Source organism: Leopardus geoffroyi, chromosome D2 (assembly GCF_018350155.1).
Source record: "Leopardus geoffroyi isolate Oge1 chromosome D2, O.geoffroyi_Oge1_pat1.0, whole genome shotgun sequence".
NCBI lineage: Eukaryota > Metazoa > Chordata > Mammalia > Carnivora > Felidae > Leopardus > Leopardus geoffroyi.
In genome coordinates, this window is record NC_059334.1 from 16,168,286 (window position 1) to 16,182,821 (window position 14,536).

At 46.0% G+C, this 14,536-nt stretch overlaps 1 protein-coding gene across 6 annotated transcripts in view; it reads left to right on the plus strand.

The window, feature by feature from the left end:
- The window catches only part of SIPA1L2 (signal induced proliferation associated 1 like 2), a 224,760-nt gene that overhangs the window by 202,783 nt on the left and 7,441 nt on the right, over nucleotides 1-14,536 (plus strand). For 4 of the 6 annotated variants that reach the window (XM_045437350.1, XM_045437353.1, XM_045437352.1 and 1 more), the window contains exon 19: nucleotides 6,448-6,579. The exons of the other annotated variants lie outside the window; for them this stretch is intronic. In XM_045437350.1, coding sequence (XP_045293306.1) covers nucleotides 6,448-6,579 — 132 coding nt within the window. The remainder of the gene's footprint in view (nucleotides 1-6,447; nucleotides 6,580-14,536) is intronic. 6 annotated transcript variants of the gene reach the window in all.

The following is a 14,536-nucleotide window of genomic DNA, read 5'->3' on the forward strand; positions in this document are numbered from 1 at the left end:
CACTAGATAATAGTCCATTGTCTGGACGTACCACAGCTTCTCTCTCTGTCCACCTACTGAAGACATGCATCCTTTTTTAGTATTTGCAAAGTATAAAGGCGCAAGTAGGAATCAGGCAGGGTACATTACTTGTTCACGATTCAAGTGCAAAACTGCCTTACCTGTCTTCACTGGTCGTTTCTCTAGCAAAAGCAGTGAGCATGGTCCTTGCCGCTGGCTCTTCTCTGTTGCAACCTGATTTGGCAACGCGACTTCAGTTTCCTGTAGAAACTACTCAGAAAAGATTCTGTCGGTTCCATGAGTGAAATGACACGATGTGGATAAGGGAGCTGGAAGTGATTTGTGCTAACGTGTCTGACGCCCGCACTGAACCTGTGTGGTCGTTCCTTTTGAATCCACAGATTTTTGTCATTCTTCACTTTCTGTGGTTTCTGGTCGCTCGGCAGAACCTCTGTAAGAAGAGCCCACTCTCTGAGAGTAGTTCAGAACCGGAACAACGGATGTCCGAAGAGAGAAATGAGGACGAATTGAGGTTGTCCAGTTGTTGTCTCTTAGTCCCAGAGACTTAGCTTCATGTGAAAGCTTGGAGGGGAGGTTCGTTCCGTCAAGCTTCTAAAAGCCACGTAGGAAGAGGTAGGCAGACACTCAGAAGGCGTGCATGTGCTTCGGGCAAGCTTTAAAACAAGCATTCCCACCACGGGATCCTCACAGAGAGAATCTGTCACTAATAGAGACTGGTCAGCAAGTTCGTCTCTTTACAGCGAATGTTGCTGGAGCTTTTCCACGGGTAATTATTATGATAGGCACAGGCTTCTCCTTCAGATATTTTTAGCTAGTACCTGTCCCACATCTGAACCTGTCTCAGACTCTTTCTTCTCTGGAGATCAAGATCTTGATTCAACCTTGTGAGACCAGTCCCTCACAAACACATTTTGGATGTGATTCATGTCACGATTCATGTAGATTTCCTGTGAAGTCCCTGAAATATACTATATCATTAGGTCTTCAACTTGGAGGCATAAAAATATGGCCTGATGAAGCAATTGAAACTGTTTCTGAAATGCTTCTGCGTTGCATTTAGGGTCTTTGTTTTCATTATTATTGGATTCCAGAACAAAGTTTCTTTTGTGGCCCACATAGAAAAAAAATGGGGAATGGCCATTTGGATGCATGATTCACAGGCCAGATAACCAGTGAAATTGATAAATGTGCCCAGTATCTGTTTCCTCCTTGACCAGTTGGGTACCTGGCTTTATTCAGTGAAGGGCTGCTTCCGTACTTTGGCTGTTGTAAATAATGCTGCTGTAAACATCGGAGTGCATGTATCCCTTCGAATTAGTGTTTTTGTATTCTTCAGGTAAATACTGGATCATATGGAGATTTTATTTTTAATTTTTTGAGGCACCTCCACACTGTTTCCCACCGTGGCTTCACCAGTTTGCATTCCCACCGGCAGTGCAGGAGGGTTCCTTTTTCTCCACATCCTCGCCAGCATTTGGTATTTCTTTTTGATATTAGCCATTCTGACAGGTGTGAGATGATATCTCATTGTGGTTTTGATTTGCATTTCCCTGATGATCAGTGATGTTGAGCATCTTTTCACGTATCCTTTGGCCATCTCTATGTCTTCTTTGGAGAAATGTCTGTTCATGTCTTCTGCCCAGTTTTTAATTGGATTATTTGGGTTTTCTTTTCTTTTTTTCTTTCTTTCTTTCTTTTTTTTTTTTTTTTTTTGGTGTTGTGTAAGTTCTTCACAGGTTTTAGATACTGATCCTTTATCAGAAATATTATTTGCAAACATCTTCTTCCATTCGGTAGGTTGTCTTTTTTGTTTTATTGAGTTTCCTTTGCCGTGCAGAAGCTTTTTGTGCCAGTGTGGTCCCGATTCTTTATTTCTCCTTTTGTTTCCCTTGTCTCAGGAGACCTGTGTAGAAAAATGTTGTTACGGCTGATGTCAGAGATATTACTGCCTGTGCTCTCTTCTAGGATTTTTATGGTTTCGAGTCTCACATTTAGGCCCTTAATTCATTTTGAGTTTATTTTTGTGCATGGTGTAAGAAGGTCATATGGTTTCCTCCTTCGGCATGTCACTGTCCAGTTTTCCCAACACCCTTTGTCGAAGAGACTTTTTCCCATTACACATTTTTGCCTCCTTTGTCAAAGATTTGTTGACCATATAGTTGTACGTTTATTTCTGGGCTTTCTATTCTGTTCCATTGCTGTGTGTGTGTGTGTGTGTGTGTGTGTGTGTGTGTGTGTGTACCATACTGTTTTGATCAGTACAGCTTTGCACTATAACTTGAAGTCTGGAATTGCGATGCCCCCATCTTTGTTTTTCTTTTTCAAGACTGCTTTGGCTATTCGGGGTCTTTTGTGAGAATCCCTCTTTTTTGTTTTTTGTTTTATGGAGATCAAAACTCTCCAAGGAATGGGAGAAATCTTCCTAAGAGCATAGAACTCACAAGAGTTCTTAAGTTTCAGAAGATAAGAAGAGAGTATTAACTTAGGCATGTTTCCAAATCCTGGAGTTTTGACCTAGCACCTCCCAAAGGATGCCCCTTGAAGCTTAAAGAAGGGGGGAGTTTAGAATAAATCAAATGAGTATTTTCTCGGGAATTCAGTACGCCCGCATGATGCTACAGACCCAGGCATAGGCCCGGTGTGTGGGGTGCAGGTGGTAAGAGCTGCTTACAGGCAGAAGATGACCCTGGCCACAGTTGGCATTGCAGAACGTGCCCGTGGGCCATCAGAGGCAGGGGGTCTGGCTGATCCACGACGGTGCTGCTTTCTGTTTCTCAGAGGTTCCCAGTCTCCCCTGTAATAAACATCCAGTGGTGTTTCGAGAGGAATTGCCCAAACCTCAGCTGTCTGACCATCAGGAGGACTCCTCAGCATTTACAACAACAAACAAAGGCACCCCTGATACAGACGGTCATCGTGCCTTCTGGTTGTGGATAAACAAACAGGAAGTCACGACATCAGTGTCCAGGCCGGAGAGCAGGGGCCAGGCATCCATGCCTAGGCGTTAGCCATCTTTCAGACTCCCCGAGCCACTTTCTCCTTCGAATTGGCTGAAAGGGCAGGGTGCGCTCCTGACGTCACACGAGCTTTGGAAATAACAAAGACAAGGGGTGCCTTTTCTTCTGCATCTGTAAGACTCCGGAAACAGCCCAGTCACAGCCGCCGTGGTGTGCACCTTCCCCAAACCCCCACCGGACCAGCACCAGCAGCATTCATCTGCTTGCTGACCGGGCTCCTCAAGGGCGGAAGCCGTGTCTTCCTGGTCCTATAGTACCTACTGGTGCCTGGAACATAGGAGATGCTGGGTAAGCATCATCTAGGTGATGGCAGTAGTGATAACCTCACATCCAGCAAGGACGTTCTAAAGGATTTTTGGTGATTCGGAATCTCAGACCAAAAAAATAAATAAATAAAATTTATGTTTTGCCAACTATATGATCTTCCAAGCAATTGAAAAGAAATTGAGGTGCTTTTCATTTTGAGAACTCGGAGAATTTAGACGCTCTTACTCTGTTTAAGGTGAGTGTCGGTGACCCTGGGACCTTCCTGCGTGCTGAGAAATGATGACACGTCATAGATACATGGCTAACTAGGCTCCAAGTAAATCCTGGGGGAAAGAAGCCTTCCTAATCCACTGACCGTCTTTGCCAGCCCTATGGTGTCAAATAAACACAAAAGTTTCATTCACACCTGGGGAAGAGGGAATACTAGTTTGTAATAAAAAAGAAATCTCACAAATCCCATTTCCCTCCTTTTGCCCCCTGCATCTCCATAAAAGTTGGAGGAAGTGAGCACGCCCGAGGCTTGCCTCTGGTTGTGAAACTTATGCCCCGAGACATTCCCAGATCCTGGAGTCCTCATGGGCTTGGCATGCGGCTTCTGCATGACTTGTGTCCAGGGCAGCGAGCACACCTACAGAGCAGGTGGACCAGTACTGCTGGGCCCCCTCACTCCCTCCGTCCCTCCCTCCCTCCCTCCCTCCCTCCCTCCCTCACTCTCAGCTTTGGTTTCCTGGCCACCAGGATTCAGATTTGTGCCTTGGCTTAATTACAGATGGCCACATATTGTGGAATCTTAGGGCACTCAGGAATAGTCAAAGCATTCATCTTTGACCCAAGACTGTCAGGTCCCCCCATGGTCAGTGTTCCGTGGGTGTCCGGGGAAGGTAGCTTTTTGAGCTCAGAAATGCTGGAGGGACAAGTGGTGGGGCGGGGCAGGGGGTACAGGGACATTCGCCTAGTGCCCCAACCAGCCTGCATTCTGCCTCTCTCTTCACGTGGCTCCTGTCAGAGCCAGGAAGGATGCTATTGCCTGGAGCCGGCAGGGAAGAAGGGTGACTGCACACGCAGCGTGCATGGGGCCTGATTCTGGGCTTTCCAGGGCCAGAAGCTCAGGGGAAGGATTGTTTCTCTATAAAGGCAGAGAAAATCCTCAAGTTGGCATTTGTTAGTAAAACACGACTATCAGAGTGTACTTTCTGTTGAAATGTTCACTTACCTGAATCATTTTCCAGTCCCTGGTGTTTCCTCTCCCAAGAGGGAAGGAGAGGCGGGGGTTGGAGGGAGAGCGCCCCGGGGCACACAGGTTCCAGCCTGCCTGGTGCACCCTTCCCCGCGCTGCCACACTCTTAACCTCATTCCTGAAGAACTCTGGTCCCATGCGAATCAGCGACAAAAGTAATTGCCACCGAGTCAAATAATTCCTCCACACTTGGCTTCGGAAAGCCTGCTTTAAGCAAAGGAGCCAATGTGTTTGAGAGACAAAGTGATTGACAAGTGATGGAAAATCCAGGGGCTTCCTTACCTTTCTGCCTCAGGGGTTGAACCTTAACCCTAAAAGGCCTGAGGTCTGCGAGGGGCCTTCAGCCCAGCCTCTGCCCACCTCTGTCTTCCTGGGTTCCCGAGAACCAGGTCAGGAGAGGAGGGAGCTGTGAGCGCTCCGCAACTGGGCTCCCTTCGCGGTGGAGGCTGGGACCGGGTCGTTGGAATATCCCCGCGGCTAAACGTGGTAGTGCTGAAAATAGAGGGGTTTGATTGGCCACCCTGCCCCGGGTGGGGGTGGGCTGAGAGGTCATGTGAAGGCGTCAAGAGGGCAGAAGGACCGTGAGTGCCCTTCAAGGTCAAACACCACCGTGCTCTCTCTCTGTCCAGATGCCAGCATTTCACAGCTACCCCAAAGGGTGTGGGAACAAAAATTACAGGTGCATTGGGTTAATTATGCCCCTTACTTAACTTAATTGCAGGCTCAGACAACCAGGTGGTCATTATTTTGATTGGTCTCATTAGGCAGATGTGTTCACAAGCAGCTGCATGCAACGTTTGGGGCAGGTTCAGAAACGACATGTCCAAGAAAGTCCGGTTGAAGCCTTTGAAAAATCTGTCCTCAGGGTTGCCGGGGTGGCTCAGTCAGTCAAGTGCCTGACTCTTGATGTCAGCTCAGGTCGTGATCTCAGGGTTTGTGAGTTCGAGCCCTGCATCAGGCTCCCACGCGAATAGCACAGGTAGCCTGCTTGGGATTCTCTCTGTCTCTCTCTCTCTCTCTCCCCATCTCTCCGCCCCTCCCCCACTCAGGCTGTCTCTCTCTCTCTCTCTCTCTCTCAAAAAAGAAAAAAAATTTGTCCTCAGATGCGTAGTGAGTTCTAACAACTAGTATTTTCCATGACATAAACACTTCAAGTCCCGTGATGACAGGTGGAAAAGAAAAAGAAACCTAAAAGGTCCATGTGTACAAAGGAAGGCAAACCGATGCTGGACGGCAAGGGGTTTCTGGTTTTGCCGGGGATCAAGCCACCTCATTAAGTCAGCAGAGCAGCCCCAGTCCCATTTTTGTGTGTAGGCTGAAAGAGACTGTACTGTCCCTTCTCTTCCTTGCCTGTGAACAATGAAGACAAGGTTCGTCTTCCTGCCTTTTTATAACCAGCTGATATTTGGGGCATCTTGAACTTGCGGTGCTCAGCTTACATAACCGTGTTCTTCAGGAAGCTTCTTAAGCCATCAGTCAGGCTAGAGAGAGAGTGTGCCGAACCTTGTTTACAGTAGAAGCTTGCAACACTCGAAAGGGGGAAGTAACCCCTGAAGAAAGCAGGAATCGTACTGCAGACAGACAGACTCGGATGGATGTCCTCGGGGAAAGCCCTGCCCTGGAAGAAAACCACGAGAGTCCGATCCTGTACCATCAGAATCGATCCATTCTAAAACCCTCCCACCCCGGGGCGTTGCTGGCCGACCTCTAAGTGAGCCTGTAGGTCATGGCTTTCCTGCAGACCTCCGTTTCTCCAGCTCTGTGTTTTGGGGGCGACGGCACCACACTGTCTCCTTTTGTCCTGGGGGCCGGAGGTCTGTTGGAAGAAGTTCCCTGGCCCCTTGGAGGGGCCGCCCAGGCCCTGCACTGCCATCCGACTGACGCTCTGGTTTTGTTCCCGTTTAGATGAGTTCTGGTTCTCCGATGGGTCCTTATCGGATAAGTCCAAGTGCGCAGATCCTGGCCTGATGCCCCTCCCGGACACGGCCACGGGTTTAGATTGGTCCCACCTCGTGGACGCTGCACGGGCATTTGAAGGTAAAAAGACTCAGGGCCTCCAGGGCCTGGGGCGGCAACATAGGGAACGCGTCTGCTTTTCGGATTGGTCTGGGTTAACGTTTTGGATGCTTTGCACATCTTTGTGGATGAAAACGCGCAGGGGAAGGCTTGAGCTGTGACTAAGGGCGTTTCGTCAGGGAGACCGTGCCATTTCGTGACATGAGCACCGGACAAAGGATCCCAAACCCACAATCCAGATCAGGTGCCAGCCCTGATCTGGGACGAGTCACTTCCCCTCTCTGACCTGTCTTCCTACCTGAAATGTGGGGGTGAATCTGTAGGACCCAGATTTTTCCCTGCGAGCGTCACGAGGGGAGATGGAGAGGAAGGGCCTCCAGAGGCCGCGGCTGCCTGGCTCGGTGGGATGGGCACAGCTTGAGGAGTCTGGCGGCTTGGTGTACACGCCGTGTGCCGGGCCCCAGCCCCGCCCGTCTTCCTCCTCCAACAGCGTGTCCCTGACACAGCGGACACGCCTATCTCTCAGGGCCTTTCCAGCCGCCACGCCCACGGGGGTTTTCGAAGTTGAAACTGTTCCCATGACCCGGGATTGTGACCTGTGCCATTTGCTGGCGCTGCCCTTCTACAACGACCCCTGCCCCTGGGGTGACTGGTAGAAGTGACCGGGGAGGCGGGGCCTGTCTGCGAATCCCGGCGGAGGGCCACGTGCGGCCACCCCCACGGAGGGGAGGGGGTCAGGGGAGTCTGCAGCCGCCTGAGCAGCCCATCTCTTCTCTCCCTCTCCCCGTCCACTCACCTGCTTGGTCTCTACCCCCACCGCACGTCCAGGCTTCGGGACACAAAAGCACGTTCCTTTCCCAGAAGCGACTGGTGTGCTTCCAGGTCAGCGTGCTGCCTGAGGTGGGGGTTGCTGCTTGCCCTGCCCCTCACTCTGCACAAGCTGGCCCTGCCGAGGGATCTGTTCTAGATGATCGGGATCGGTGTCTCTGGTCCTAAGTTCCGGCGGCGACAGGGGGAGGGGGAAGGCTACGTGGAGGCTAATTCAGACACCAGGGGCATTTAGCTCCAGTAGATAAGCAGAGAGAAACCCTGTTAGGAAGTTTCTGCAAATTGAACAGGCTCTGACTGCTCCCTTAATAGGAGTGAGGGTCTTGGGTTCACTGCCTTGCAAAGTACTCAATTCCATGTGGAAACCTCAGAGTGCCCGTCTGCTCCGCGATGCAGCCTTCATTCCCTGACATTACCCGAAGTTGGTTATAGAACCCCAGGCCCTCGGCCCAGTTACTTCCTGTGCTTCCAACGCTGACCTAGATGCGACCTAGCCCCAAGGGGCAGGAGCGCTGTCTTTACCTCCGTCCAGAGCAGCCCAGGCAGCAGGTAGCAGCATTTTCTCTGGCCCGTTCTTTGCACGCTGTGCTGTCTTGCTGCCCCCGGGAGAATATGAGAACATCTATTCTGTCCGCTGCGTTATTCTCGGCTGCGTAAATATTTGCACGGTACTTACCGCGCTGAATTCTGCTTTATTCACTTGTCTGTAGCTTCTTACTAGGTGATGAGTTTCTCAAGGGAAGGCTGCTTGTTTTATGTATCTTATCTTTATTTATCAAGCACATGGCGAGATAACTGAATGAGAAAAGCTAGTACCAGAAGATAGGTACCCAACGCACAGGATACTTGAGCTATTTACCTACTCGTGGCATCGTTTTTGACCTCTGAAGACCCTTTTGCATTTTATGCTCATTTTTCGGATGTAAAATATCTATCAGCCTATCTGCGTATCTACTCGCCACCCCCCGTTTGTATCTTTGCTTGGTTCCCTTCCACCTCCTCAAGAATAAAAGCACTGTTCTGAAACAGATCTTTGAAGGAGAGGGGCTAAGAGCGGGAAGTGCAGAAACCAAAATGGCACGTGCAGCAGTGACGAAGGTGTCCACCCAGGGACTCTGGTCACAGTCACAGCTCAGCTGCTGGGCTGTGGGCCTTTGGACAAGTCCCTTAACTACCACAATACCACACTACGGGCCGACACCGAATGTTCGGCGGTAATCCTCAGAAGTACCTGATTAAATATTTGCATTGGGCTGCATTCAGTCTTCTTGACCAGAAAATGAACACGTAAGGCTTCTGACAGTCTTAAGCCCCCCCCCCCCCCTTCAGCAGTTCAGGTCTGTTCATCAGAGAGTGGTTGTGAGCCGAAGTTAGGGTCTAGGTGGGCGTTGGCGCCCACAGACAAAAGAGAAAAAGCATGATGTGGAAACCCCAGAGAGCCAACACCTCGCGTGCATTGGCATCAGAGCCAAACAGGACGAATGTGGGGTTCTGCCTGCCAGGGGAGCGGACTTCGGTCGTCTGACCTTTCTGAAGTTTCCAAATGCTTACGAATCAAAATTAGAGGAGTTCTTGGTGCTACTCTGCAGGGCGGCGGACCACAGCACGCCGCCTTGAGACCACAGGCAGCTTAGGAGAAGTCAGCTGGGAATTTGCAGCTCCAGACATTTGCTAATCAGATCGTCTCGTGTCAGTGCCACTCTGACAACGCTGGCACGGTGGCGAGTGGGTGTCATCCATCACCTCAGCACTTTAAAGAGAAACGTCTTCACCGAGATAACCCACTTGCCCTGCCTGTTACTCGATCTTTCTTGCACCAGTTCCCAGAGCCCTTTCTGAGCTAGACTACACATGATAAAGATAGTCCAGAAAACCCCCTATGCATCTGTTTAATTGCTACAAACTAATAAAGGCAGTTCAACATGCCTTACTGAGCTCAGAATGCTCTGGAATAATGCTGTGCCCGTCCATGGACGTGAGCAGTCAACACATCTCAAAATGGGCTTTAAAAAAAAAAAAATGGAATGTGTCTGCCTATTTATTTTTAAAATTTTTTTTTCAAAGTTTTATTTTTATTTTTGGGACAGAGAGAGACAGAGCATGAACGGGGGAGGGGCAGAGAGAGAGGGAGACACAGAATCGGAAACAGGCTCCAGGCTCTGAGCCATCAGCCCAGAGCCTGACGCGGGGCTCGAACTCACCGACCGCGAGATCGTGACCTGGCTGAAGTCGGACGCTTAACCGACTGCGCCACCCAGGCGCCCCATGTGTCTGCCTATTTAATACCATGACCCTGATAGAATCCACCCATGTGATTCGTGCAAGCAGAGACGCCTCTCTCCCAGCGATCTACCTGTTTTATCTTCCAAACTTGTGATGTGTTGGACTTTGCTGACGAGCTAAACTTGACACTGGACACAGGAGTGTAAGAACTTAGATCTTTTACTATGTCATGCAACAGTAGAGCAGAGGCACCAAAATATCTGTCCCGATCATCGTTGCTGAAATATATTGACACTCTGTTCGTACAGAGAACATAACGTATACCCTGTGACTATGAGTGGGGCATCTCCAACGATGAGGAGTGTTTCCAGACCACCTTTCTGACTACAAGGTAATGAAAATAGAATTAAATAAGAAAACTGAGAAGCAAAACACACACAAAAAATTCTAAGCATTTGTTAGACTCTTGATGTAATTCATAATAATTATTCTAGGAAGAATTCAGGAATATGAGGCCATTTTTTTTTTCCTTTTTTTAGTGAGTGATGATACAAAGATACTACCTATTAAAATCTTTGGACTGCAGCCAGAGAACAGTCCTTAAACAAAAATGCACTGTTTTCAGAAACATTTGTTTAAATGGGGGGGGTGGGGGGGGGGGAAACACATGAAAATTAACCGACCTAACTGTGCTTCAAAAAGATTCTACAGGGGCGCCTGGGTGGCTCAGTCGGTTAAGCGGCCGACTTCGGCTCAGGTCACGATCTCGCGGTCCGTGAGTTCAAGCCCCGAGTCGGGCTCTGTGCTGACAGCTCAGAGCCTGGAGCCTGTTTCAGATTCTGTGTCTCCCTCTCTCTGCCCCTCCCCCGTTCATGCTCTGTCTCTCTCTGTCTCAAAAATAAATAAACGTTAAAAAAAATAAAATGAAAAATAAAAAAATGAAAAACAAAAAGATTCTACAAAAGCTGTGAAAGCAAACAAAGAACGAAATCAAATAGATTTTTTAGTAAACTGGCAAATGAATTTTCAGTGCAATTTATAAGTAAAGTCAGTGATTAATTTTCTTTGAATATTGATAAAGCAACATAAATTTGATCAAAAAATGGAAAGTACAAATGAACTCTGTACTTTCTAGAACTGGGAAGAGAAATTAGTATTCACCAATACATAAGAGAAATAGAAAAATTATTAATGAATGCCAGGGTTATATAGGAAGAAATTTGATAAATAAGATAATTGGGTATTTCTTGCAAGAAAACGGGGGAGGGAGCCTAAGAAACCATAAAAGGCCCAAATATAGAGGGCACTGAAAAGTTATCTAAGAATATCAAATCCCAAATGTCACCTGAAACTAATAACGTTTAGAGTTAATTGTTTTCAAAGCTTCAAGGAATAATGATATCCCTGTATAAATTTTCCTTGAAATTCAGAAGCAGCCTAATAATTGCATAATAGGATTCTTTCCTGATAACACGCAAGAAAAGAAAATCAAAAGACAATCTCAGTCATTAATAGTGATGTCAAGCTTAGATGAAACTCAGTAGGAGATTGAAGAGATTATTCATTGTTATTGGCAAGAGTTGAGCTGGTTTAATAAAAGACAAACTTTTAATTATAAAAAGTTATAGTGGCTGAAATAATTACAAGTTATCATACCAATTTCCCCAAAAGAGCTTATCTAATAGAATTAAGACCTATTTCTAATAAAAATTAAGATTTGAGAGCTACCTTTAAAACCTAACAAAGAATATCTCCTTTATTCCAAAGAGTGACATGATACTTAATGGAGGACTGTTTATAAAAAGCAGGTACCTTCAGTCCAGAAACTAAACCAGATCATGCTTTGAGACTGTGTCCTTTAATTAGGGAGCAAAGTACTTGACATTTATATGAGCAATGCAAAGAAAAAGGAATAAATTTTGCAGGTGAAAACATATATTTACATATGCTTCTATATCTAAAAAATATATGAAATATAAATTATTCTGATTAAGAGCACAGTTATCGTGATGAGCTCTGAGAAATGGAAAGAATTGTTGAACCATTATATTGTATACCTGAAACTAATATAACACTGTATGTTAATTCTACTTGAGCTAAAAAATATATATAAATCAAATTTTAAAAATGAAATTATCCAAGATTATAAAACAAAGTGACCAGGTAACATACTTTAAAATATATTTCATATTTTATAAGCCTTGTTTCAAAGCATCGTTAATTTTTTCAGTGATCTATTTCTGCATAAAAATCACCCCCAAATTTATGGCTGGACATAATGGTTTATTATGTCCAGTGACTTCTAGTTAGTTCAGCCAGTGGTTCTTCTCCCTGTGGTTTCAGCTCATGCAGCCGTCTTCAGCTGGAGCTTGATCAGAACTGGAGCATTAAGGGTGACTTCACTCATGTGTCTGTAGCTGGACCAGACACTCTTGCACCGGAACAGTAACGGAGGGCACTTTCGATATATCTGTAAGATCAAATTCTACATTCTTTGGAAATTAAGCCATCATTAGAGTTACAATCCAAGAAAGCAAAGGACACTTCAATAACCGAAAAGTCCTACTGTGTGTAAGGATAAGAATGGATAGGAAGCTTACGGTAAGGATGATGAATCAATTAGTTTCCTCGGTTAATTTGTGGATTTAGTACAATTTCAATTCAGGTATTTAAAGGTTATCTTAAAGAGCTTAATTGCACCCAGTTGGAAATAGATGAAAAATATTCCACACACAAAAAAAGTCTGCTGTAAATCAATAATAATTAGCATAGTAGTGATTTAAAAAAAAAATAGAAATAAGGCCTTTTGGAGACAGAGGAAGAGCTCAGACCAAAACTCTGAATATAATTTAGAGTTAAATGGGAAAGGAATTTATATATACTACTTGGGTTCAGGATTTAGAAGAGCCAATTCTAGAAACAGTAAAGATGACCACTTTAGAAACAAGCAAATGCTTTAATTACTGATAATGAGAGAATAGACAAAATATAATATGGCCAGGTAAAAGAATTGAAACATTAAGATTTTTATGAACTTGAAAGAGAACATTCAGATAAACAGGGGAATATGGGGGAGGGGGGATTTGTAGTAAACGTGATGGGTAAAACCGGACTATCCCAAGTGCATGGAGGGGCCTAGCCGGCAAAAAACACCAAATCCCTGATAAACAAACGGTCAAGGCATATGGACGCACAGTCCACAAAAGTGGAATTACAAAATAAATAATCAGTATTTGAAAAATGTTCAACCACACATGTAAATTTAAACTGATAATGAGCTACCAGCTCATACCTTCGGAAGGTGAAAACTGAGGCCACCGATCCAGGAAGCGAGGAAGAATACTCAAAGCCGCCATCATGACAAAGATTATAAAATGATCCGCCTTCGTGTGCAGACAATAGGACAGAATGTAGCTTGAGCCAAAAAGTGGACCCACCATTTGACCAGAAATCTAATTGCTGAGAACTCGCCTACTAGAAATAGATCACCAAAGTCTACCCCTAAGACCAACTGTCAGAGAATTTGGCATCTCCTTCATAGGCCTGTGAGGTCAGGTGCAGTGAGCCCGTGCCCCCCCATTCAGCCCTCCTGCCACAGTCAAGTTCCAAAAACGGGCGCAGTCACAGTGCAAGTTTGTTGGAGTGTGTGTGTTGCCCTTGTGTTTGTCGGGGATGGGGATGTGACATATGTTTTGCACATCAGAATTCGCGAGTGAAATTTCTGCTCTAGGTGATACGGTAAGATCGTCACTTACTGCCCTTGCGGGCATCATTCCTTCATTAGCTGGAATAATGTGGGGCGTGGGTGCGCGAAGTAATAGAGACGAGATCTCACCCCCCTCACGTGTGGGCAAGCGAGCAAACCCAGAAGAGCTGGCGGTGGGTCCAGCAGGGACGCAGCGGAAGGGGAGTCTCTTCAAGAGTGCTAGAATTTAAAATAGATCTCATTTACCCAAATAGCAGGAGTCGTCAGTTTGCGTCTTCTCGAGCGTTTGTTGAATGGATAACGTTTTAAATGAAAACAGGCTTTAAAAGGTGAAATTACCAACGAATGACAGGAGACTCTGGATTTCAGAGTCACACGCCATCAACAGGCCAGACTTTACTCCCCTCTGGATGCCAGCCTTTTGCTGTTCCTTTCCATGGGCCCATCTTCCTTTCCATGGGCCCACGGTTGTGTGCGTGTGAGTGTCTGTATGCGGGACACAGCTCATTTATCAGGCCCCGCTATCAGAATGAAATATTCCACGTGAATGTATTTCCCAAAAAAATACAAGTTTATGTTTTTAATATATTATGTTCCATATGCCCTTGGTTTTTAAAGAGAATAAGAACAAATTTTTATAATGAGAACTGTTTCAGTTCTGATGCTGCGGCTTAAAACTTGATAAAATAGCTTAAGTTACTGATAGTTGAACACTATGAGAAAGGGGGGGAGCACAGGCATAAACAAAATGTGGCATACTGCATAACTCCCGAGGTAACATAATTGGTTTAAAAAAATGGAAAAGAAACAGGACTACTACTTGGATGAAAAACGTAAAGTTAATGTAATATTAGTAAATAGACTTAAGTGATCTAGAAAGTAAGGAACTGTTTCAGGCCAATAATAATAGTTGTATCTGAAATGGAGAAGAATTCCCACACTTTGCTTTGTTCATTACTCAAAGGTAGGCTCCAGACCGTGATCTTTCAGCATTCGTGAACAGGCTGCAAAAGGCCTAGACCAGAGTATTTATTAAAAGTGCAGTGTAACCTTTTTTTTTTTTTTTTTCCTTTCCTGGTTGCTGGTTAAGTCAGCTTCTACGAGGACAGTGCCTTTAATTTCCTGCATATAGCTACAGAGCCCCAGCTTTTCTGTAATTCGTAGCTACCGCAGAGACGTGTTAGAAGAGCATTGTTTGTGGAAACCGGTTTAGTCGAACTG